At 35.2% G+C, this 26324-nt stretch overlaps 4 protein-coding genes across 6 annotated transcripts; 2 read left to right on the forward strand and 2 right to left on the reverse strand.

Moving 5' to 3' along the window:
- Positions 1-913: 913 nt before the first annotated feature.
- On the reverse strand, positions 914-3898 carry LOC140990682 (gamma-glutamylcyclotransferase 2-1-like). Its single transcript, XM_073460510.1, has 8 exons — positions 3691-3898; positions 3454-3586; positions 3088-3164; positions 2456-2512; positions 2225-2281; positions 2033-2073; positions 1403-1551; positions 914-1286 (listed from the first exon to the last, which is right to left on the reverse strand). Exons 2-8 carry the CDS (start codon positions 3560-3562, stop codon positions 1132-1134), a joined length of 645 nt encoding a protein of 214 aa, XP_073316611.1. The 5' UTR covers positions 3563-3586; positions 3691-3898; the 3' UTR covers positions 914-1131.
- Positions 3899-5054: 1156 nt separating this feature from the next.
- LOC140989720 (U-box domain-containing protein 35-like) lies at positions 5055-9711 on the reverse strand. Its single transcript, XM_073459073.1, has 10 exons — positions 9288-9711; positions 8750-8850; positions 8550-8671; positions 8264-8478; positions 8102-8177; positions 7200-7491; positions 6844-6945; positions 6340-6768; positions 5377-6132; positions 5055-5217 (listed from the first exon to the last, which is right to left on the reverse strand). Exons 1-10 carry the CDS (start codon positions 9499-9501, stop codon positions 5203-5205), a joined length of 2322 nt encoding a protein of 773 aa, XP_073315174.1. The 5' UTR covers positions 9502-9711; the 3' UTR covers positions 5055-5202.
- A 2354-nt stretch (positions 9712-12065) lies between these two features.
- Positions 12066-22289, forward strand: LOC140989721 (protein arginine N-methyltransferase 5). 3 transcript variants are annotated; one of them, XM_073459074.1, is made up of 23 exons: positions 12066-12323; positions 13819-13936; positions 14188-14297; positions 14435-14524; positions 14613-14678; positions 15026-15117; positions 15206-15281; positions 16293-16379; positions 17335-17410; positions 17599-17690; positions 17770-17805; positions 17910-17978; positions 18444-18512; positions 18603-18656; positions 18764-18838; positions 19700-19792; positions 19918-20021; positions 20374-20422; positions 20529-20615; positions 20728-20833; positions 21285-21372; positions 21693-21786; positions 21923-22289. In XM_073459074.1, the coding sequence occupies exons 1-23, from the start codon at positions 12186-12188 to the stop codon at positions 22004-22006; spliced, it is 1953 nt and encodes a 650-aa protein (XP_073315175.1). In that variant the 5' UTR covers positions 12066-12185; the 3' UTR covers positions 22007-22289. The 3 variants fall into 3 exon arrangements, with proteins under 3 accessions (XP_073315175.1, XP_073315178.1, XP_073315177.1); XM_073459077.1 differs by lacking the exon at positions 13819-13936 and having other exon boundaries at positions 12191-12323; XM_073459076.1 differs by lacking the exons at positions 12066-12323; positions 13819-13936 and adding an exon at positions 13960-14104.
- Positions 22290-23206: 917 nt separating this feature from the next.
- On the forward strand, positions 23207-23845 carry LOC140989321 (protein METHYLENE BLUE SENSITIVITY 1-like). The gene has a single exon (XM_073458515.1). It carries the CDS (start codon positions 23285-23287, stop codon positions 23591-23593), a length of 309 nt encoding a protein of 102 aa, XP_073314616.1. The 5' UTR covers positions 23207-23284; the 3' UTR covers positions 23594-23845.
- Positions 23846-26324: the final 2479 nt, after the last annotated feature.

A 26324-nucleotide genomic window follows, 5' to 3' on the forward strand; every position in this document is an offset into this window, starting at 1 on the left:
ATGGTGACTAGCAAGGCATTCGAATCAAAAGATGAATGCCTTCTGCACTGAGATATTAACAAAATTTTTTGACCATAAAATATTGGGTAGGTGAACGCAAAAAACCTGTAAAATATTACGTTTACATGCATGATAGCTTCGTATTGTGGCATTTTCACAACTCCCTCATATTTTTGTTGGAAATTTGAATAAAAATTATATCTCATGAATGTGAGAGTGTTTTTTGGCTCTCCACATTCTCGAGTTGGTTATGTCTCATTATCGTGAAGTATCTTTTGATTTTCCACATTTTTGAGTTAGTTGAAGAGTTTTGGCTCTTCATATTCTTGAGTTAACGGGAAGATTAATTGAGTTAATTAATCTTGCATGACTCTTGGTGTGCATTTTGGAGCTTATAAATAGTGGGGTTCATTTCCTCATTTCAAGTACATGAAAAATCTTTTCTCTTTCAAGTATTCTCTTGCATTACATATTCTTAGCTTTTCATTTGGCCTCCGTTAAATCTCGGTGATAAAGTAAAAGTACGTTTTCAGTTCGCTGTAATAGTGTCACTGCTGGTTGTTCTGTTGTATCCTAGGAAACAGACGTCCAAGACGATCCTCGAAACACATACAGGAGAGGACGAATCTGTTTTAAGGACACTGGACTTCGTACAGAACTCAATTTGATTTACTTCATTTATAGCATTTTTTACTGTTTTCTCTTCATTATATTGCTCGCTGGTTTCATTGATAAAAACCTTTCTGTACTATACTATTCGATATATTGTGCAACAATTTTATTATATTTGAAAAAATCCATAGTCTTAGAGTGAAACTATCTATAAAACAAAGAAATTCAAATTTATATCTTATTCTCCGATACTGTGAAAATACATTATGAGAAAGATTTCAGAACAATAATGGTTGTGATCTCATGAACTTTTTCTTTTATTAAAACGAAAATGGATACTCGATCCCGCGTTACCATCGTCAGCAAGCCGATTCCTCAGCTCAAACTCATCATCTGTGAACGTGTAAAGACTACAACTCAACGAGGAAAACATAAAAAAACTTGAGCAATTTAGAGGAAATCTATCATCTTTCAACCGTAACATGCGTTAGCACCTATCAGCCATCGACGGCTGAAACTTCAGGCAACAGTTGCAGTTTTCCGAGGCGATAAAGTAGCTGTATGTGGAACGAGGGATAGTCCAAACACCTTGATTTCCTTAGGTACGATTCCTACAATTCCTAGGACCTTTCTCACCTCGTTTGCGAGCTCGATAATGCTGTCATCTTCACGACCTGTATAGATTTAATGTTTGATTTATAACTTGTAAAATGACTTCATTCGGGCCAGAGAATTTCTAAAGATTATCGTCTATTTTCCTAACATCAAAAATGGAATTCGGGGCATTTACCAATATCAAACAACGCCTTCTCTAACTTGAAAAGGTAGTCTCGATTGTTCCCGCAGGGGCCAAAGGCAGTTGCTATTTGCTTAGCCATGTCCTCCAAGGGGGCAGGCCCGAGATAGTACTTATTCGATAATTCTGGTGTGGATGTGAACCTGCAACGTGAAATGGAAAGCTACCATTATTGAACCGAAGAAACAGCAAGCATATAATTGTTTCTATTTCGAGTCAATGCTCTTTATCATCGAGAAGACAAACAAACATCACACCCTCATTTCCATTTTCAATTTTTTCTCCAAAACGAATTTAACCTCACGTTAACACCATGCAACATAATCATTAATCTCAATTTAGCTTTTAAAAGTTAATCTGTGATTATAAACTTAACATACCACACTTAAAAATTTTAAAATTCCATATACACCACCAAAAAATCATACTTGACATCACTAACTCGATACTTTTTAGCATGATATGACATACATAATAAAAATGTGTCGTTCAAAAAAGAACACAAGATAAATCACATTCTCCTATATATTTTCTGAAAAACTTTTTATCAGAAAACACTGAAATTAAAACCAGATAAAGCATAGCTTTTTTTTGTTGAATGTTTGAGGTAGATAAATCACTTACACTATTACCCCAGTAATAAAGGGCATCTCCGAATCTTCATCCTGCATTAAGAACACAAAGATATGAAAATCAGCAACCACGAAAACTGACATGCATTCAAAATGGCTATGCGAATGAAACGTGGGTGCAAAATTTTGAATATGGTACAGTACAAGGACGAGGAACAAGAATCCGGAAAAAATAGTAACTCACCTTGAAAAAGTCTACCAAAGTTTTTCTGTCATACTCACATTCTCTTCGTTCCAGGTACTAACAAACATAGATAAACAAGATGATTAATGCAGAATGCCACATTAAGATACCAAATTATGAAATCAGTTGAACATAATACAACTATGTGCATTATATTATATTTATACGAGGAAAAAGTCCAATCCCAAAGGTTAAATTTGTACTTGAACCAACTAAATAAACTTATCATACCACCATTGCTTCTTTTTCTTTTTCCGGCCCTCCACGCACGCAATAGGCAGCACCCCACTGAAATAAGAATTCACATATCAAGATAACCTTCCAAAATAGCCAAGGGCACATCCAGAAATAAGAGAAGCATACAATAAATGGAAAATAGCTGTCCAAATTGACCTTTGCTTGAAGTTTGAAAAACATTTAGTGACTTTATCAATCATCTAATAAGTCAAAACTCATACAAAATAGAAAAGGTTCAGATTAAAAAATAAGATAATTATACATGAAATTGAAAAAATCAGGATCCGATTTGTTGGAAAATTTTGGCTTTTTTCTTAAAGTTTACATCAAATTTAGGTAAATTAATCAAATCACCTAATTCTTCATCACCTCCAGAACCAATAATCTATGTTCACCTAAGAAGAAAGAAATCATTCCATAGAAAGATTTTGACCTGTGGTCCACGCACATTTATCGGCTCAAATTTTCTTTTAATTGATGAACAAACAAAGACATGTTTCACCAATCCGTATCACTCTCTAGAAGAATTTCGATATTTAATGACGGGCTCATAGCTTTGGTAGAAAAATCATTTCAATCACGCTTCTTATGGAAATTAATAAAAGTTTAAGAGGAAAAATCATTACGCAGACCGCTCCTTCATGTTCGTCCAAAGTGCAGGTTCTTGCTGGGTGTTCCGGAGTACCTCTGTGATCAATGCAGGCTGAAAACCACAAAAATAAATGTAATAAAGAATATAATAGTGGTAATTCTTCGAGTTGTCCTGAAAATTATCCAAGTAAAATTTAAAAAACTAATATATATCACACTAAATAACTGGAAAACGTATTGCTCAGATGTCAGATTCGATTTTAGCAGCAACAAACTCAGATTACTCAAATTAAATCGAAGGGGTTTGGACTTTGGTTGGCTAAAAGTTTAAAAAAACACAATTTAACCAAAAAAATAAATAAAAGATTCACAAATTCCATTAAACACAAAAGAAAGCATACCCAGATCAAATACACGTTTGTAGTCTCTGATGTACCCAATCACCTTTTCGTCATACTCAAATCCTGGGTTCCACACCAATGACCCGTACCCAAAAATCCAGAATACCATCTTCCGTTTCTTGAACAGAAACACCTTCCAAAGCAAAGAAGCAAGATCAACAATCCACCTCAGAAAATCCTCAACACCAAAAAAAAAAAAAAAGGAAAAAATGTTCTTTTTTTTTAAAAAAAACTTACAGAAGAATTAAACGCAAAAAATGAGCCGTGAATTAAATTCGGAGCGGATATTGAGCAACAGGGATTCGGCTAAAATCGAAAAGGTGAGATGTGGATGAATTTTCCTTCGATCTCTGTTGGATCTCTCTCTCTTCTGTCAAAAGATTTTGTCGGTCAGTGCGAGAGAGAGAGGAGGAGAGATGAGGTGGAGGAGAGGCTCGCAATTTATTTATAGGATGATTTATTAAATAAAATCAATTTTGGAATTTTTCTCAGGTAAATTAGACTAAAATCCACTTCTCTATTTTCAATTTACAAATCAGTCTCCAGTTAGACTTTAATACTAAAAAATAAAATTTGTTAAAAAGTCCCATATTTATGATTCACTCATAAATTTTTTTTATTTTTTATGTTAAAATTATTAACTATTATCGTAAATATTGACAGAGTTGACTCGTCTCACACATAAAAATACGTGAAACTTTTTCACAAAATGTTACTATCAATATTAAAGATTTTATTATCAAAAAAAATTAAGTTATAGCTCTTTATTGAAATTAAATGGCTTCATATTTAATTTTTATATATAATTAAAATCCTTAACTATTTTTCCTCATTTTCTCTCCTCTTTCACCAAGGCCACACATTGCCGCAAGTGAAAATGAATATATGTGAACGAATCGGGACCATGATGTTACACTTACACATATACATAAACGATACCAAATTTTAACCATATTGATACTGTAAATTAACCAAATTGTACCACATTTTCCACAATAGTACTACAAATAATTCAATTGNAAAAAAAAAAAAAAAAAAAAAAAAAAAAAAAAAAAACTCATGTGAGATCGTCTCAATGTCAATTTTGTATGACAAATCTTTAACTTGACCTATGAGAAATATTATTTTTGAATATTTAAAGTATTAATTTTCACTGCAAAAATATCATTTCTCGTTAGTTATATCGTGAAGAAATATTGTGGAATATATGTCAATTTGAGTAAAAAAAATCAATATATGGCAGGTGGTAGATGTTACCCAGTGCTTTCATCCACTCAATACATGTGTGTTGAGTGATGAATCATGAACACTCATCCATATATCATGGTTGAATGAATGTTCATGATTTATCCACCTCATACATATGTGTTGAATGAATAAAAGCAATGCCCATATGAGTAACATGACAAAACCCTGAATTGGTGTCAATTGTCAATCTTCCACGTTCACTGAATCTGCAGATATTTCATCAGTGGTCTTTGGTCCAATCCGGGTTAAAATTACTGGACCAGCAATAGAGATAGAAATAAAAATAGATTCGTGTGAAAAGTGGGGTGCAACACTCCCAACAATGTACAACGTTAGAACTTTCTAGTTCATCATGTACAAAACATACATCTAAGGTGTGCACTTTTTTTTATTTTTTATTTTTGGGAAATTTCACCATATTTCTTTCTATGTAACATCATAACTTCGTTTTCCACCTATAAATGCTTGGACTGTTGCATCGGTTTCCGGCTCCTCAAGATGTCAACTCACGTCTTCCTGCAAAATTCAAGATAAAAGAATTCCAATGTTGAATCTCTCATATTATATGCTTAAATACTAGACAAATCAAGTCTTTTCATTCTTCTTCAAAAATCAGATTGAACTTGCAAAATGGAAATAAAGTCTTAAAAAGATGATGCTACTATGTATACTTACTTTAGACATTGAAACTCGGCTGTGATTAGGTGAGCGGTCTCCAATGGCTGGAATTGGATCAGCCATGGTATCGTCCGCGAGTTCTCGAAGTTTGTTCAATTGTGGGAGCACAACTTTTCCAAGGTCCGGCCTATCTTTCCTTCTAAGTTCAGTACATCTGACTGCTAACTGGGCCAATGACAAAGCCTCTTCCTTAGGCCAATCGGGCACTGACGAATCGAGCATTTCAAGAAACGTCCCTTTCTCAATGGCTCTTTGAACAGTATGAGTCAAACCCATTGGTGGCTTACCTGTAAGGATCTGTAAAAAAATAATACCAAGGGAATATATGTCTGATTTTATACCAAGCATTCCTGTTTGCTGATACTCAGGATCGATATAACAGAAAGTTCCAGCAGCGGAAGTCATCCGATATTGTGTGACAGTGTCGGCTACGGATGGAGGGACAAGCCTGGCTAAGCCAACATCAGCAATCTTGCTAACATAGTTTCGGTCCAGGAGAATGTTAGCTGGTTTTAGGTCTCGGTGAACCAATGGTTCTGGTTTAGTCTGGTGGAGAAAGAGGAGGCATGTTCCAATCTCAGCAGTGATTCGAAATCTTGGCCTCCAAGATAGTGGAGGAGTGTTTCCACGCCTGAATAATCGGTCTTCTAAGCTTCCATTGTGCATATACTCGTAAACTAAACAACCATACTCGGGGCATGCACCTAGGAGAAGGACCATGTTTGGGTGTCTTACGCAGCAAAGAATCTCTACCTAAAATAACATATCAACGATGAATAAGACACTTATTTTAACAACTAATTTTGGACACAAATAGAGATCTTTAATGTTCTATCCCCTATTCTGTATGTGTGCCTACTTTTTAGGCATGATACCGTTATAATTTCTCAATTAACTCTTTAGTAGAACTCAAAATTCTAATAAATGGAGATAAACAAATAAGTGGATCAATTCACGTACCTCTTGGTTAAACTGGGATCTTCCTTGCGTAGCATCAGGACGGAGGACCTTAACCGCTACCGGTGTATGATCCAGATAACACTTGAATACTGGTCCATACCCTCCTTCTCCAATCTTCCTAGATTGTGAAAAAAATTCTGTAGCAGTTTCAATATCCTCGATCGTATATCTCCTGTACCTGTAATCTGTCTGTGCCATTGAGGCTACTACCTTAGTCTTCTCTTCTGATTCTTTCAAGGCTTTCATTTCTGCACCAATTCTCTTTTGAGCTTCTAGATCTGCTATCCTTTTAGATGCTTCAGCGTGCTCGATGGCTGCCCTCGACTTGGCCTTTTCATTTTCTGCAACTCGGACAGCATCTTCTTCAGCAAATCGAGCAGCTTCTAATCTTTGTTGTTCTTCCATTTTCCAACGCTGGAGCTCCTTTGCCTGAAAACCCGAAACATATTTTGAGACGTACAAATAATAATTGTTGAATCAAGAGGAAGAAAAAGTCTATCGTGCCTTCTCTTGAGCGGAGAGAGCTTCCTTGCATGCAGTACTATACATATCCATTGTTTGCTTGAGCTCTTGCTTTAGTCGTCTCATTTCTGCTTCTACTTCCTCCTGTAAAATACAGACCCCGTCTTCAATTTTTCACGTGGTTTTCAGTTTTTCATGTGGGTTAAAGCATAGTTATGCAACCCATATCTACGAGTATACAAGAAAATATAAAATTTCAACTTGGAGTCATCAGCCTTCATTCATTAGTGGTAGAGGCATACTGAATCTCTGGACGTAGATTTTAGAAGCACTTCACCGAAATGACATTAATAAAAATTTAAGGCCTTGACTACTGACTTTGTTGTAAATTTCCTCACCATTGTCTGTGTGGGATATGTTTTACCACTCTCAACTGAAGCATAGGAAGTGCGTTCTGGTGAGGCCGGTAAATCCAGGGATCTACGTCCAAGTTGCCAGGAATCTAAACCTTGGTCTATATCTGAGAAACCCGAAAGTCGAGGAGGGGTATGATTGCCTTCTAAGCTTTCGGCATATGAAGGAAACATGTCGATACTTCTCCGTCCATTGCCGACAAATGATATGTCACACTCTGGCTGAGAGAGTTCGTATGGTTTTCCATTGGGTCCCTTTCTGTGAGTAAATGGGGATCTGCTTGCAGTAGTAACATCTTCAGTTAGTTTCCACTTGATAAGAGGTGGATGCATGACTTTAATTGGGTTGATTTAATGATTTTTTTTGGAAAGGACAAAAGAGAGATTTTTAAAATAACCATACATGCATTTTATTTTTCATTTGTGTGAAGTGTTATCATGTCTGTCCTTCATTTCATGCCAATCATATGTCAACATGAATTCTATATGATTTCTTTTACAACAGCAAAGAAATGAAGGCCATTTTGACCAGTGAATGGGATAATCTCCTATTTTGAGAAGTGTGAGGTAGTATGAAACTGTCTTGAAACTAACCCAAAATTTTTTAGGGAGGCAACTTAAATATACTTAGGGAGATTAAACTTAAAAAATTAGAAAATTTTGCAAATGAAATTAAAATCCTCATTTGAAGGGAGTGCTAATAGCACGATCTACACCACACAGACAATATGTTGCTCGCTTAGATTCATGGACAACATATTGTCACATAATATGGAATAGGACATCTTCGAGTGTTACTCGTGCTCGTTGAGTCGCCTGTATAAATAACAACAGATGGTACACTTGAATCAATCACTAATATATAGTATGGTATAAGAATGACATACTTGATGGAGGTTGCATCTCTTTGCTTGGCATGCGTAGACGATTCAGATCCTGGCCTTGAATGTCCTGAAATCGAACCTGCACAGAAGAAATTCATGATTAATTCTCATCTTTCGGAGAAACATGATAAAAAGATACAACTATATTAGAGAAAGATGACTAACTTCGAGAAACCTTGCTGGAGGGTTCTAGTGGCTCCGTTGCATTTGATTTTTTATTAGCTTCGATCAGTATCTGCTGATGCAGCGGGCTGACAATTGATGGAGCTGGACGGGAAGCAGCTCGAGTTGATGAAATTTTTCCTTTATGGATGACATATACAGTACAAAAATCGGGTACCCCTTTGAGAACGTTTCCGGGAATGTCTTTCGCTTTGAATCTGTGGTGTAGAAAAGCTAAGTAAATGAAACTCTAGACATAGTTTTCTTCAACAAAATGGTTAGTGCATACCTGAAAATTCCGCCTTTTGCAGTGGCACCAAGGACCAAAACATCAATTGCCGATTGCTTTATGAATTCAATAATTGCTGTTGTTACATCGGTGTCATCTATCACCACGTCAAAGCATTGTATCTGATAAACGAATCCACAGGAAACTGAAGAATATTTGTAACTGCTTGAGAAATAACATACCAAAACCATGAAACTTACGTCTCTGCGCGTACAAAAGACACGGAAAGGAAGGAAGACTTCCTTTGTTTGTGCATCCCATTCTCCGGTTTCGTTGCTGGAGTCAGAAATCGGGGTTGGTCCTGTGCCAATGGTAATATGAAATTAGTTTTAGAGTCTTGAGAACTAAGGCAAAGGTAAAGCACAATAAAAGAAAACTTGTAGTTTTGGATACCATTCCAGTAAAAATTGGTATCCATTCACCATGATAAGTAGAACATATTGATCAACGACATAAAAGAACCCAATCCGATGCAAATCAACATAGTTGCCACTAGCCAAGATTCAAGAACATATGCTTCGAATAGTTCCACACAACTGGATGGCAAAACTTATATTTTTCAGAAAAACGCACATGAAATTCCAAGTTTTGCATCGCCCAAGTCTCCCCTTCCGCACTTAGGTCCCTCAAACGAATCAAAATGTAAGATTTAAAACTCAGTTTAGATTAAGTTGTCTTTGGCAGCATTTTATCACGTATCAAAAGCTCATATAAACAGAGAGAGGGATAAAGAAATACTATTGACGGGCATGTATTGTGGTGCAGATTCATTCGAACTCTGTTTAACTTTAACATGAACCAAGATTATAGTCTGCCCTTTAGAAACAAGATTTTCCGTAGCCCATTTCAATGCAATTTGGCTCCCTTTATCCTTGTCAATAGCCACAGCGACCAGCCTAGTCATCGGAGCCACTCGCTCCCCATTATTTCCCGGCGAAGGCGGAGGCCACATTTCCTTGCTTTTATCACTCCCTCGGATTGAAAATCCTTTTTGATTCTTCAATCCATGATTGGCATTTTGCGGAAAAAGTATACCGAATCAAATAAAATGTAATGGGTGGTCGTCATTCCAAGAAAAAAAAAAACGAGGATCTTCTCTCTGTTTTTTCTGTTGTTTGAATTCCTTGACGATTTTTGGAAGATATTTCTTGACTAGAAAACAAATCGAAATTATAATTTTGTTGATCGAAAAAACCAAAAGACGAGTGTACTTTCACCGAATTAGAAACGCTTCCCCTGCTCAGTGGAGCTCCGTCTTTGGTGGGCTTACCGCTACTTTCTCGGGGGGAATTTTTGACCATCGTTGCATGGCTTGGTGATGCTCTTCATGACTCGAATGATACGTAAAAATAGTATTGTTACATGTTAATTTATTTATATTCGAAATTCTTTAATTAAATATATATATATATATATATATATATATAATCATTTATCTTATGACAAAGTGTGCGACGGTCTCACGGGTCGTATTTTGTGATACGGATCTCTTATTTGGGTCATCCATAAAAAAGTATTATTTTTTATGATAAGATTATTACTTTTTATTGTGAATATCGGTAAAGTTGACCCGTCTCACAGATAAATATTCGTGAGACCGTCTCACAAGAGACTTACTCATATCTTAAAGTTGTGTTTTGTTGATGCAATAAAAGAGCTTATATTGAAAGCTATTAGATCATGTGAATATTTGAGTAAATTCCATTCTTTATCTTAATCTTACCATAAATTTACAGTAAAAAATGTAGCTGGTATTGAAACATCGAACACAAGAAAGAAACTGAAAAGAAATTATTTGGTTAGATTGTTCACCAAAAAAAAATAAAATAAAATAAAAATAAAAAAGTAAGAACAACATCAAGCCTATAAATTTGACAAGGGAGAAGTTAATATGTTATCCCCCGATATAAAAGTAAATTTTTAAGCAGTAAAGATATAATAAATAGAGATTGCAACATATAGTATATTATTTACATTCTTCAATAATAAATATCAACATCCATTTCACTTTTTATGGATCATATACATCGTATGTGTCACGACTCGTTAGTATGTATAATAAACATGTGTGATCATGGTATGTTTTTTTTTTTTTTTTAATTATACTTTACACAATTTGAATGTAAACAAAAAATTTACGAGTAAATTAAACAAATTTATTATTAAAAATATTTTTTTAAAATGCCATGAAATCATTCCAATTTTATAAGTTTTTCCAGATTCATAAATCAAATCTCATAAAATACCAAACTCATTCTAAAAAATACTTATAGAAAGTTATGTAAATTTAATATTAACAATAATTTATTTTTTTCCCTAATGCGATGACTAGCAATCCACACACGCTATAATTCGTGTGCACATAATTATTAACGAATCATTTAGTTATTTTAAAATTTACCAAAATGTATCACTATAGTAATTTTTATTGGATAAAAGAAATTATATTTTTCTCCATCCATTCTAATGATAAAGATAATTACTGCTAAGTAGTTTGCGCGTTATTATATTATAGATGATATAGATAAATCAAATCCCATCAAATACCAAACTTATTTTAAACTTTCATATTTGTTAACAAATAAATACTATTTCTAAATCTAAATCACACAAAATTCCATAAAATCTCACGGAACAAAACATAGTGCAAAAAGTTCATCATATGCTAAATTAAGGCAAAAATTTGTGTGAGACGGTCTCACGGGGTCGTATGTTGTGAGACATATCTCTTATTTGGGTCATCCATGAAAAAATATTACTTTTTATGATAAGAATATTACTTTTTATTGTGAATATCGGTAAAATTGACCGTCTCACAGATAAAGATTCGTGCAATCGTCTCACAAGAAACTTACTCCTAACTTAAAGTAGAAGCTCATCTGACACTTCATAATATCTTGTCTTAGCCTATAGACTATTGATATGATCATCAAGACCAAGCCATAGTGAAGCTGCCGACATATAAAGCGAATGGTCCCGTATAGATTTGCATGATTTCAACTGCCGGAAGTCGATACTCGTCCCAACTAAGGTGACCTTAGTTGGGATATGACCCAACATTATGAAGTCGAATGGATGTCGTATCTGTTATATTCATCGGATGAACAATGGAAACAATCAGAATAAAATTTGTAAGCAATTGCTAATCCACGAGCATCCTTAAGCGAATAGACGTAGTTATGATTTTATAATTTTCATTCAAATAAACATTTTTTTAATATATATAATTTATATCATAATACAACGAAACGAAAATATAAATATGTTGTTAATAATCAAAGATTTGGCTGATTTTAAAAATAATTTGTCATGGTTTTCATATGTTGTTAAAAACAGTTGGTCTTGATTCTTGATCGGTTGAAATCCGTAGTGAAAAAGTGAAAACAAGAGATTTGGCCATCATAAATTTATTGGGGGTGTAAAAAAAATGTTTCTAATTCGAAAGGATCCCAAAAATATTTTAATCTTAGTTCAGGGGTGTAAGTGCATTTATTCGGCCATCGGGAGACACATTTCGCCCGCCAAGTAGAGTGTGCTCAGAAGCCTCAGTGAGCCACCTCGAGCTTAAACCCTAAAACCCTAAACACCCAAATCGACGTTGCAAGACTATCAAGAAAAAGATACTATAAGGAAAAAATGCCTCTGGGTGATGCGAGAGGGCCCAAAAGCGACTCCTCCCGTTTCTGCGGTGTGGAGACGGTGTTCGAAGATGACGTGCCTAACCTCTTCTCCTTCAACCTCCATGGTGGGTTTGATTTTCTGGTTGTTCCTCTGGTAAGTTCTCTGGTGTGTGCATGTTTCTTCTCGCTTTTTTGTTAAAGTTGTTTTATTGCTCATTCTTTGGCATTTGTATGTGTTTGTACCCGAACAAGTTGCCTTCATTTGGTATTGTGGGAGGTTTAGGTGTGCAATATGGAAGTTAAGCCCATAATAAAGTACTTGAGCATGAACTAAATCATCATATGCATACCCAGGTTACAACACACATAATAGCCAATTTGATATCTTTTCAAGGTTATACACGACGAGCTTCCTTCAAGTCTGATAGCACTTTGTCTGAAGCTGAAATATTTGCTAACGCATATTGTCACATCTTCTATATGTAAAAATAAAGTTTATTTTGGTGTCCTAATTAGATTTTCCTGTGAAAGTTACACAAATTTTGCTGGAAAAAATGCTAGGGCAGAAAGGAAAGGCGTTTTGTTTTGCTTATGAGAGCAGACATGCAAAACATGAAACAGAATTGAAAAAAGTTAGAGAAATGAAATAAAAATCATTTGGAGCCAGTATGGTATTAATCTGAATTAGAACATTATGGTGGTCTTATTTGTTCTCCAACAATTTCTTTTAACTGCCTTCTCTAGTAGTCAGGACCTCAATAAGCTCATGGTGGCTAATTAGCCAGTCACACATCAGCTGCATGGCTGTCTTTCTGTGTGAATGGTCAGTAAGCGCACCTAGATCAATATGTTGATGGCCTCTTTTTCACGAGATTTTTATTCTCTCGCAGAGGTTATTGCCTACATGAACTTGTTGGACATGATGTAACATCTTCCTGAAGAATGTTATATGTAAAACACACTTAGATCGTATAATTGGACTTTTTATAGCAGTTCTTAATTTCTTACGATTTTTTCGGAGTTATATTTTCATCTTACGTTGCTGCCATCCCCATCGATATTCATCTCTTCTTATTTTAAGAAAGTAGACAGATGTGAATAAATTGAGATCTCATTATTGCATAGTACAGGAGTAGAATCTATTGAGTAAAATTTGTATTGATTTACTAACTGTAGTAACTTATAATTAAAATTGTAATCTATGGGATCCTAATGGTGGTCTGCTTGTCCACTTTATGTGGTGTGGTTGCATTTTTGTTATTCTTCAATTGCTAGTTGGCTTGTACTTTGTAATATAATGTATACTACGATAGCACTTGTTTGACTTGGTATGAATTTATCTTCTGGTATGTGATGTCATTTCACATAAGGTTCCTTAAATATTAACGGTTTATCATTCTATAATGATTTAACATTTTGTAATTGTTCTCGAATGTTTTACTCATTATCTAACAGATGGCATCCGTTTCATCTGTTAATGCATGGTTGAATATTTAATATACTGTTTTGTAATTGATAGCTCATCATAGCAATGTGACATTTAAGATAAAAAAAACAAGCTAGATATTAAATAAAAAAGAATTGTATCTTTATAAATTCTCTTAATGTCAATGGAACTCTTTTTTAAAATTTTACACTAAATGATGCAGATGGACCCAGATTATAGGCCCAGCATAGTAGATGATGACAACAGTATATCCAGTTGTCTACCCTTTGCTGGTTCAGACTTGGTTTTGAGCCCTTCGCAGTGGAGCAGTCATATTGTTGGTTGTACCTCATTTCTGGCTGCAGTCCTTGTCCTTTTTCAATTTCTAAGTTCTGTTTTCAATTTTTTGTACTGATCTTCCTCCTGAAGACTCTTGAATGAATGATTTTCACATTTGATATTTTATAGTAATTCTGTCACCTCGAGTAAAATTTTCATTTGCAAATTGGGTATTTACATTTTTTGCTGTGAATTGTCTGTTAAATTTTGCTTTTTGTAAACAACATCAGCTCATGGCGCCACTTGTTATCAGGTAAAATAAGCTCTTGGATTGACTTGGATTCTGAAGATGAGACAATGCGGAAGGATTCCGAAATTGCTTTGAAGCAAGAAATATCTTGGGCTTCTCACCTATCTTTACAGGTGAACTCAGCTTTGTCTGTTGGTCATAATAAATCCAAGATACTGGTCAAATCAACCCTAACTTTACATGCCTGTAATGTTTGCTTTTCTCAGACCTGCGTAAGGAGATATTTTTATTCCCCTTTCATTTTCTGTAGGCTTGTCTTCTACCTACACCCAAGGGAGCTTCTTTTGCAAATTATGCCAAATGTGTGAATCAGATTTTGCAGAACTTGAACAGTATGCAGGTACTGCACTGATTAAGTTTAGTGTCGGTATCATATTTATCTTACCAGATCGCCAACTTTGTTCTTATTGTTTTTTATTATTGTAAAGTTGTGGCTCAGAATTCCATTGAAGAAGTCTGAGAATGTCACAGAAACAAGGAATCCAGATCATAAGGTGAGTATTTTTCATAGTCTCGTGAACATTTATCTCTCCAAGAGTCCAGGTGGAGATCCATCTTATATTATGTTTCCCATGTACATGTAATTTGGATTTATTTACGTACTGAGATATTCTTGGTGAAATTAGTTTGTTTTGACAACATAAAATGACTCTTTTATTTGGGAATTTCTTTACTCGATGGTCGTTCATGCACTCGGTTTGTGCGATTGGTTGAACAATTAGATGAATTTCATAGTGAATGAAGAATGATTAAACTAAGAATATCTACCTTTTCTTTATGAATTCTGATTTTAATTCACACAATTGGCATCTTACATCAATTTGTTATAATTATCCTACAGGATGAAGCTCATAATGATTCTTGGGAACTTTGGAATTCCTTTCAGCTTCTTTGTGAACATCATAGTCAATTATCAGTCGCACTTGATATTTTGTGAGCTCACAGAATATTTTGATTCTTGATATTTTCTCGATTGACTTTTAAATATATATGTAATAGTTCTGTTATTTGTATTAATCAGGTCCTCATTACCTTCCGCTTCTTCAGTGGAAAGATGGTTTGGAGAGCCTGTTAGGGCGGCCATTGTTGGTACAAAAGTAAATTTATTGCTAGAACTTTATTTACATTCACATTTTGAATTGTTATTTGCTTAATTGCTGCATTTATTTGACATTGTAATACTAGTCAGAATAGCCCATGAACTCTTTCTAAGTGAAGGAAGGACATTGAAAACTGAGTTTCAGGGAGGTAAATGAAGAAGAAAGGGAGATAATTTTTTAATTAAAACCACCAAGAAGGCGGATATTTATTAGATATAAAAGGAAAAAGTTAAGGAAGATTAGACCAAGACCATAGAAAGAAATTAAAGAGCTTGTGAGTAAATGTGAGGTAAGCCTGATACATCCAGTTATGCAAGAGAGTGAATATGTCTATTCAAGGTGCCATCCACCATCTCATTATCTTTAAGGTGGACTTCAGAAGCAAGAGCATCCACCATCTCATTATCTTTTCCCTAAATATGGGGAGATATCTGACAGGAGGAGAAAGAGGGGTAGGTGTTTTTCTGCCAATATTGTTCTTATCCTTAGAGGGGCTACCAGTGTTGGTGGGGACAGTTGGATGCTCTTTTCAGGCTTATTTACAGTTTGAGTGCCGTTACATTAGTTGTGCTTGCTTTACTTCTTTGTTCTGTCTTCGGGTTTCCCGCACCAACTTCACCCATGCTATTTGCGTAATTAATAAGGAAAACACAAAAATGCTTCAACGCAAAAGCTTCCTATCAATTCTTTAGCAGCATGAAGATATCTCACTTTATAAAGCCTGACAAAAGAGCCGTGCAAAACAATTCCTCTGGCCGTAGCTGCAAGCAATGGGAATTATTTACCACTTTTCTTTCTTCCATATTTCTTTCTACTGGCTATGTTGTTTCAATTCTTGCTGCGAAGTGAACGAACAAGAAGAAATACATGTCATAGAAATATCATTGTTTCTATACTTATATTTTTTGGTTTTTTAAATTATCGAACTACCTTTCTCTTAACAGACTATTCTTTACTCACTTGCTTTTTGGATTTTCCTAATTATGCTCTTGGTTACTGCTTTTTCAGTCTTTCTTAACCAATGCGAGTGGCTACCCCTGCCTCTCAAAACGTCACCAGAGTATGACTACATCATTTTTCAATCACTCAATTCAGGTAGTGTTGTGTGTTGCCTTTGTGGTATGTTTGTATACCCATTTCAAATGTTTGCTTGATGCTCATTGATCTACAAATTTTCTCATTTAAGATGAATGGTGTTTGTTTTAATGTTGAAAATGGCTTATGATTTATTTTTTCACTGCTATTGCAATCTCAACGGAATTGTAACTTAAAGCAAATTTTAATAGTTTGTCATTGTCATTATGACTCCCTTTCTAGTTCTGATTTTTGCTTATAATCTGCCAAAACTTGGATTGCCTTGATGACCCCGCTCTGGAAGAGAAACAATTTAAAGCAAACATTTTGATAATCATATTATTGAGAACCAGATTGATATTTTTACTGTGGAGCCCATGGAATAAAGTTTTAGTCGGATAATCTTTTACTTTGATGCAATTATCTATTGCGGATAGTGTTAACGTAAAGTATGAAATATACTAACATTATTAAGTAATAGGACTCATAATATTTGAGGTATATTTATACTGAGAAATGAGCTGCAATTTTATAATTTTAGCATAGCATATGTATCTATGTGGTGTTTACAGTGTGCATATTTGTTTAAAAATGTTTAGCATTGTTGTATTTAATCAGGCAATTTGAATCATGGAAAAAAAGATTCATGGAAGTTATGCCACTCCTTTCTAGTCAATTACACTGTCATCAATATAAACATGTAATTGTTGCTCATGGAGGCAAATTGTTAAGAAACTCAAAGAGAATAACTTTTTACAATATGGAGTTATTATTATTTATAACTGGTCCTAGTTGAAGCCACAATTTTCTGAGGGGGAATTTATTAGAGGTTTCAAATCTACCCTTGTGTGATATCTGTTAACTGCATAATGTTGTTGTTTATACTTCATAGTATGACTGTATGAATGTTTTATCGTACCATCCATCATAATTGACTTTTAATTCATATAGATTGCTTCTTGTGGGGATTTTACAGATAGTGATATCTGGTGAACCAGCACACAATTTACCTGTGGTTGCTTCAGGATCGGGTGCTGATAATCATATTGATAGTAAGACTTATTAAACATCATACTTAGTTCGTTATTGTCAAAGTCAAAGGCAAAATACCTTGATCTTTCCCGCCTTGAGTCAACTGCTTGCAGTTCAACATGGTGTTTCTTAATATGTGCTGTTGACAGTTTTTGGTCTCTTGATGAAATTATAACTCAGCAAGTGCTTGTAACGATATTTTGTAAAGGTAATCGGAGACATCCTTTAAGACCATACTTGGATTATATTGCACATCTCTATCAAAAAATGAATCCTCTTCCTGAACAAGAATGCTTTGAGGTAATTACCCTTTATCACATGAGATGGCCCGATTTACCTTTCTTATCGAATTCACCAAGTTCCTTGTTGCATCTATCAGGTTGGGTACAGAGATTACCTCCAATCACCCTTGCAAGTATGTCTTAATGTCATTTATGTTTTCTGTCACAATTATACTTTTCCAGCTTTCGGTCTTTTATCTGCGGAATCCTGATTACCCAACGGCCTTTTAACTTGCAGCCCCTTATGGATAACTTAGAGGCTCAAACATACGAGACATTTGAAAAGGACACGGTTAAATATAGCCAGGTATGCCAATGATTGCTTGAATATGTTGCAAAAATGTTTCATACTGGTGGGTGGACTTGTTATAATCATCACATTCGTACCCAATATGTCATTGTGCCTTCGATCGCTTAAATCACAAGAAAGCTCTTCAACTTGTATAAATCTTTTCTGGCTGGAAATTAACGGTGCATATTTTGATTGTAGTGTACTGACAGTATACTAACGTTTACGTTCAATCCATCAGATTGATCCTCGCTATATATATTATGCCTTAAGAAATTAATGGCATGCCAGTTTGACAATACATATTTGTTTTTGTCAACTGATAACATGATTAACTTTGATGTGTTATGCACCCTCTTTATGATCCCTTCTCTATCAAACGAAAGTAAGTGGAAGAGAGACAAGAAAGAAGAATTAGCAATGGTTCTCTATCAGTTTTGTCACTTAACCGAGCCGTTTATGGATTTTTCTTTTATTACGCAGTATCAAAGAGCAATTGCTAAAGCTTTGGTGGATAGGGTTCCTGATGAAAATGCTTCTGCGGTGACAACTGTCTGTTCTCTTACTATATAGTATCGTTATTGTTGAAATACCCATGCATCGTTGTAGAACCTCTATGTTTACTCCATTTTTATTTTTTAGGTATTAATGGTTGTGGGTGCTGGACGAGGGCCTCTTGTCAGAGCGTCCTTACAGGTCCGTTCTTACTTTCTGCTGAGACTTTGAAACAGATGGATAACATGACTTTTTTGGCCCTTATATCTTTACTTAATTGTGTTTCGCTCCCTGTCCTTGTTTTGCAGGCAGCTGAAGAAACTGAACGGAAATTAAAAGTCTATGCTGTCGAAAAAAATCCAAATGCAGTGGTAACACTTCATGTAAGTTGTAGATTTCTCATCTATTTCATGTTGTATTCTTCATGGAACCATTTTTCATCATCAGATTGTGGCTTACATGTTATGAGCAGCAGATGTTATTACTGAATTATATCTGTTTAGTGTAAATAAAAATATGCTGTCTAATACTCCTAATGTAAACCACTGGTTACGACAAGCTTTTGTGACCAGAATTATGGATACTATTTTTTATGATGCGTTGTGGTAGAAAATCTCCCCCTTGGAATTGCTGTGGAATTAAAACAGAATGTTAATTCTTTTGCCTTGAAGTTATTGAGGATTTTATTTTGGCTCTTCATCTTTTTCCACTTCAAAACAGTTTTGTGTAAAGTGTATTGGTAACCCTCCATGTTTCTTGGCGTATTAAAGCACTGAATGGAAATCATATGAAAAATGACTAGCATCACTACTAGCTATAATGTTAATCTAAATGTTCCGTGATTGATGTGACATTGCTGAAAGATTGAAAAGTCCATTCTCACCACTTAGAAGTACAATTAATGGCACAATACAGCTGAAAGAGCTTGAAATGTTTTGCATTTTGTAAATTGTAGAATATTCTAAACTGGAGGTATGATGTAATTTCATGAATTGGAAACCATGTTTATTTTGAGCTTTTGCTCCTGCAATTTTTTCTCGTGCCCTTTGCCCTCCCCTTCATGTATTTTACGTCATTAGAGCTAGTTCATTTTCTCATTTTTATCTTTACTGGTAACTTTGAATTTTCAGAGCTGTTGGTTTGTTGCTAGCTTTTTCCCAAATTTGATATCTGGATTCAATCCTTGATAGTAGTTATGTTCATGAGTGAGATTATTACAATTTATTTCAAATTTATGGAAATAGAGTTTGGTCAAGCTGGAGGGCTGGGAAGATGTTGTCTCCATTGTTTCAAGTGACATGCGAAGTTGGGATGCTCCCGAGAAAGCTGACATATTGGTATGCTGCCAAATATGTTGAATGTAGATGAAGCAATAAAACAAACCATTTCTTGCATATATCTAAGATGCCACTTTGTTGAAATTGTGTGCTCATATTTTTATTCTTAAAAACACATAATATAGGTCAGTGAATTGCTGGGATCTTTTGGTGATAATGAGCTCTCGCCCGAGTGTCTTGATGGAGCCCAAAGGTTTTTGAAGCAAGATGGGATCTCAATCCCCTCATCGTAAGTTCTTTTTTCCTGAATGAAATAAGCTTTCAGTTTCTCTATTTTTAATCTTTATATCCTACTCTGGGTTGTAATTGCATTGCCCTCCTGGTTTTCGGTGAGTGGATTTGGTAGGGTTTCGTGTAAGAAATGTTTGATGCTTGTTTAAGAGTAAATTCTTGGGAGTATCCAAGTCTGGATATTTGCATCAATGTTGCATATCTTATTTTAACTAAAGTTAGCACAAAAGACTTGATTTAATCCCCAGAGAAAGTGACTTGATGATTCATTAGCAGCTAAAATGCTTCTCTCATCAAAAAATTTCATAGCTCAACATTTATCATGTATAAAGTCCTTTTGTCTTTGACAGGTATACAAGTTTCATTCAACCTGTGACTGCTTCCAAACTCTACAATGATGTAAAGTCCTTGTCTTGCTGATTTTACTTGTTTGATCGAGTTTTCTTTATTTCCTTCATTTTTCCCTCCTTTCTTATGTTTCTGTTTTATTCTGTTATTGGTATAGATCAAGTCGCATAAAGATCTCTTGCACTTTGAAACTGCTTATGTTGTCAAGTTCCATCGAGTGGCAAGGCTTGCTCAAACCCAACCAGTTAGTTTCTTCTGGATGCATGTTGATTGTTATTTATAGAGAAGTTTCACTTTTGTAGCATGATTTAGATTGGTGCCGGCCTTTTATTTGTTTACTTCATTTGCTTCAATAGGTTTTCACATTTATCCATCCAGAATACTCAAACAAGAAAAGCAATCAGCGATACAAAAAGCTACATTTTGATATTCCTAAAGACACTGGTTCAGCTTTGGTTCATGGTATGTGAATCTTTAAGTTCTTATTTCAATTTTTGCGATTCAATATCCTGCTTCTGAGTGGGGTACCTAGCATTGCTAGGAAGAGGAGAATTTTATTCTGTTAGGGTATTTTTTCTTGCTTTAGGGTATCCTTGACAAGGAAGGTCATAATTTTATAAAAACTTTGGTCTTCGAATCAATATACAACATTACAGTTTTATTTTACTACGAATTTTCACCTATACAGTTCTTAATTTGAAAGTTTGGTTCACTGACCATATCAAAATGTTCTACCTTCTGAAATCCATGGATTAAATAACCACATGGAGAAAGTGTAAACAAAGAAAAACAGCTCTATTTTGTTGCATCTGCATCTATCTATATAGCTAGCCACGGGTGCCAAAATTATTGAAAATTTGAAAATAATTTCAATTTTATGCTTGTTGATTAATTTTTTTTACCTGACTGAAAGGATTTGCTGGTTATTTTGATGCGACACTGTACAAAGATGTTCATCTTGGTATTGAACCGTCAACATCTACCCCAAACATGTTCAGCTGGTAAGGTTATTCTATAGTTTTGCTTATTTTCTGTTTCCTAGCTTCTTGTTTTTCCTTGATTATACTGAATCTTTGCAAAGCTGTGCTTCATCGATGGAAATTTGTGAAAGGAGGTTGGTTTTTTTTACAATAGGGACAATTACCATTCAAGACTTTCCATTTTAAGAAAATTGAAAAATAGTGTCGTATGCGCTGTTCATTTTTTTTTATGTACGTAGGCATGTATGAAAGTGAAAACAGATGCTGTTTACCTTTTTGCCTAGTTTTTTGGATTAAGTTCTAGGCATGATTGAGTTCCTCATTTTGACATAAATAAACAGGTTCCCTGTATTTTTCCCATTGAGGACGCCTGTGTGTGTTCAACCTGGTATTCCTTTGGAAGTTCATTTTTGGCGATGCTCTGGCTCTACCAAGGTGTGTTTCTCATCCTCGTGTTCGATGTTCTACTTTTTTGGACAGGATATCTGAATTTGTTGTGTTGAATTCATTTTATTATAAAACGATGGTAATAAAATTCTGGTCTTTCTGATGTGATGTGAACATTAACCAGGTTTGGTACGAGTGGTGTGTGACTTCGCCTTCTGTCACGCCTCTGCACAACACGAATGGTCGCTCATACTGGGTCGGGTTGTAATCTTGTCACAAGATTTCGTCACATTGATAGTATTGTTTAAACAGCAAAAGATGAGTTGAGACGTCATTGTTGTAGACCAATGAAGAGAGGAAGTAACTTGTAATTGCTTTACGTATTCCAGCGACTCTAATATTAGACCAATGACAATTAAATGTAGTTGAGGGGATCGTTGGAAGTTTGCTGTAAAACCTTCTTTCTGCAGTCCGATTGGACTAGAAGTCGGACAGATTTCTGTATTTTGGGTTTAACCACATTTTTTAAAGTAATATGAAAATTTTGAATTTCTTCGTTAAAAGACACCATTCCGCGCCCCGCCCCTATGTGCATCTATATGGGATCGACCTGGAAATTACACATTTGATAATTGCAGACATCTTAGTATGTTTGGACTTAGTAATTCTTGTTTCGAAATACTTGTGTCCCCTGGCCATTACAGTGTTTAGTCTGGGTTTTTTGTTTTATCCTGCCACTTTGTATTTCTCGGGCCAACATTTCTTGTTCTTATATTTGTGGTTATCCGTTTTAGTAAATCACAATTTTTCGATAACACTTCCTTCGCAAGATGATTTGATATGAAATTTTATGAGGTAAATTTATTCACGGTTTTCCCTTTCTGAAGTCAAGGTTAGCCATAGAATAGCATTGCAACAATCATCGATGTGCGTTGGGTGGTAATAAATTACCCGACTCGTGATTTTCATACGATCGCGTTGGAGTGGTAAAAAAGCACCATTTTTTTTTTAAAAAAAAAACCACTTGATTTTTTATAATTTTTTCGAAACAAACACATGACATATGTATAACTATTCGATTTTTGAAATAATTAATTTTTAACGTGGACAGTGAAAATTCCCTATTGTTTTCAAATTTAATTTCGGGGAAAAAATAAAATAAAAATAAACAAAAATATCGGTGTGAATATCTATTTTATTTTATTAAAGTTGAGGATATGATACTAATCACTCAAAAAAGACATCGACTTTTTTTTCTAATTTTATTTTTATATGATATTAATATTACACTTTTGTTTTTTGTTTTGTTTTTTTTTAAAAATTCAACACACACTTTTATTTTTATTTTTTTTATTTCAACAATTCAAATATTAATATAGTCCTTCTATAATTTGTCAAATTTGACTTTAGTCATCAATAATGATAAAAAAAAATTGTACCCGCGATGTATATATATATATGGGCCTCTCTCTTTATTTGATAATATCATCTCCTCCAGAAACCCTCGCGGCGTTTAGGAAAGAAAATCGCAGCATTCTTACCAATCATGACTGGCAAGGCCAAGCCCAAGAAGCACACGGCCAAGGAGATCGCTTCCAAAGTCGACGCAGCTACAACCAACCGCGGTGGAGGGAGGGCGGGCCTCGCCGATCGTTCCGGACAGGATAAAGGCGGACACGCTAAACTCGAGTGTCCCCTCTGCAAGATCACTGCTCCCGACATGAAGTCTATGCAGATTCATCACGAAGCGCGCCACCCCAAGATCCCCTTTGACGAATCCTCGCTCAGCAATCTTCACGCCGGAGCCGATACCTCCAAGCCTAAGCCTGGGGTTCGAGGCAGTCTCAAGAAGTGAAGCTCGATCCCCTCACTCTCTTCTTGGTTGCTGCTCCCTGTTTTACCTATTTCATTCCAAATTGAAAACCAGAAAAAAGTTTCATATCGCTATTTGCAGTTGGCCTATTATGTAGATACTTACATCAGCAATAATTTTAGCAGAGTTGGGAGACTTCTGTGTCACTGGAATGTTATGCCGCTTTGCTTTATCATGTTGTATGTATTAAAACTGCTTATGTGTGGATGAAGTTGCTCTGTTGTGTGTTTGTGCCATGTGTTGTTCATTATTGTTCGATTTTCAAGATATGGAGATATAACACCCCCCCCCCCCACCCGTCATTCTGGTGAAGAAAAAATTGGACTCGTACATCACAATAAGTGGAACTCGAAAACCTATCGTGGAAATTGGAAATTTTTCTTGCAGGTGATGCTTTCTTGACTCTAGTATTGATCGTGTGGACATACTAATCTATTCAGGAACAACAGGGGTGACATAGCTTGTATTTTTTTCAATGCTTTTTGTGGTTTTAGGCTTTAGCGTTGTCCAACAGGTTTAATTTTGCATTAATGAGTTAATCTTTTGCCTATGTGATTGTTATTGTAATTGGAAGGTGAAACAAGAAGAAGAAAACCGAGTGAGTGGAGAAATTTTTTTAGCTTGAGTTTGTAATTTTAAGACGTTTTGACTGTCGCTGTGCGCTTGGGTATTACTCAAATGAAATCATGAGGTTTCTTTCTTCTATATGATTGATTCTCTTATTGTTTTAGTGTTAAGGGCGTTAGGCAAGAAGTTAGATTGCCACGCATTGCCAGGACGACTTGTCTGCCCTATTTTATAGGAATAGTCTTTATCATGAATCATGAACTGGATTTTAAAGGACTTGGTGATATCCTGTATTGAGTTTATGCTTTATTTCTGATATGCATGCATCTTCAAAATTATCGAGACGGTGAGCTTTATCTGGTAGTCGAGGCTTAATGTTTTCCCATAGTTTCTCATCTATGCTGGCAACATATCTGAGCAAGTTTGTTATGAAACTCTAAAATCAGCGGTTCTATATGAATATTTTCTGGTTTCAAGCTTCACACACATACCAATCAGATGTATGATTGTTGAATTTACTACAGATATTTAAGTCGTGGATTGAAAAATCAATATATTTTGCCAGTGTTCGTATAATGATTTTTATCGGGAATTTTGGTCCAGTAAATACATCACGCTATCTGTTCAAATGTTAGGGACTGTAGATTTAGGCAAACTGTAAACTTTCTTTCATTGTATAGTTCCAGATCATGGTATCGCTCATTGTCACATTATGATATTGCTATAGTGAATGATTGTGTATTTAGATTTCCTCCAATGCTGTATATCTTGCACTTTAATACTTTATCAATTTCATATGTTCTTTTGTTGTGGTTGGTGATGCTGCCAAGTGCTCTGTTTGAGGTCTCCCGTATCTGTACCAATTGTTTATATTTTTTACATGCTCCAACACATTTTCATTATCTATTTTATGGCATTGAGCTAATTTATTATTGTTATGTTTGACGTGATGGTTTGTTTTGTTTCTTTGATGGGATGATGATTTGTTTTTGACTCCATGAGAAAGGTGTTTCTTTTTATGTTTGACAAGAGTGGTTTATTTTGTGCGAGTGAGCATGTATGGAACTTCTTTCTTGTTTCCTCTTCAACTTGATTCTAATGGTCTGAATGAGTCGGAATTAGTTTCTGGTGCCTAGAAAATATAGTTCTGGGTTCTGAAGGAAATCTTGTGCACTTTTTGATACGTGGTGACTGAATCCTTATTCAGACGTCAAGAAATAGTGGAGGAATATGAACTGCGGGGATTGATAATTTGTATGCTTGCTTTGTTCTTCATTCCTTGAATTTTTTTCTCCTTGTTGGGCCTTGCCTTGCGCCAAGCAATTATATAGCAAAAGGATGTGATTGCATATGAACTAATCGAGCAATCAGAATTGAAGAAACTCATTATCTTTTCTGACTTTCTCAGATGACACCAATTTATTTGAATCCATCACAGGTCGATGATCTGGAGGTCGAATCATCTTTTGCTTACAAAATTTGTGACAGGTTAATCTCTTTCTGGTTTTCCATGCGACTGCCGAGACAGACACGCCTGCCCAGTGTGTTGCATGTCTCTCATTTAATTGTTTTTGTAGCCAAATGTGTGCCTGTAATGTAGGGGTGCTATCAAGCTGAGTCGAGCTCGAGCGTGACTTGAAAAAAATTTCAACTACTCCAGATCGAACACCTCGATTTTGAATTTTTTGTAAAAAAGATTTTTTTTAAAAAAATATAATCAATACACACACACACATATACATACTCGAGTTGAGCAAACTCAGAAATTACTCGGGCTCGAGTTATTTGAACTTGACTAGACCAAGCTCGAGTTTTGACTGAGCTCGAGAGTAACTCGACTCGTTTTCACCCTTTATTTAACAGTGAGCTATAGAATACAGCAATCGAATCTTGTGATTCCTGCGTTTGGTCAAGTGAGATTGGATTCAGGAATTGAGTTTAGCTGTGCAAAATTTGATTTCCATACAGATGGTTTATAAAATTTACTCAAATAAACAGAAAGAAAGATACCAAGCACACAAGGGGCTGTGTTAATATTTCTATGTTTTCCATCCTTTAGATCAGTTAGAAAATTGACCCTTTTTTACATTTTTTTTTTGAGATGTTTGTGATGTTTGTTACAGTTGAATATCGAATCCGAGATTTC

Source organism: Primulina huaijiensis, chromosome 12 (genome assembly GCF_012295235.1).
Source record: "Primulina huaijiensis isolate GDHJ02 chromosome 12, ASM1229523v2, whole genome shotgun sequence".
In the NCBI taxonomy this organism is placed as follows: Eukaryota; Viridiplantae; Streptophyta; class Magnoliopsida; order Lamiales; family Gesneriaceae; genus Primulina; species Primulina huaijiensis.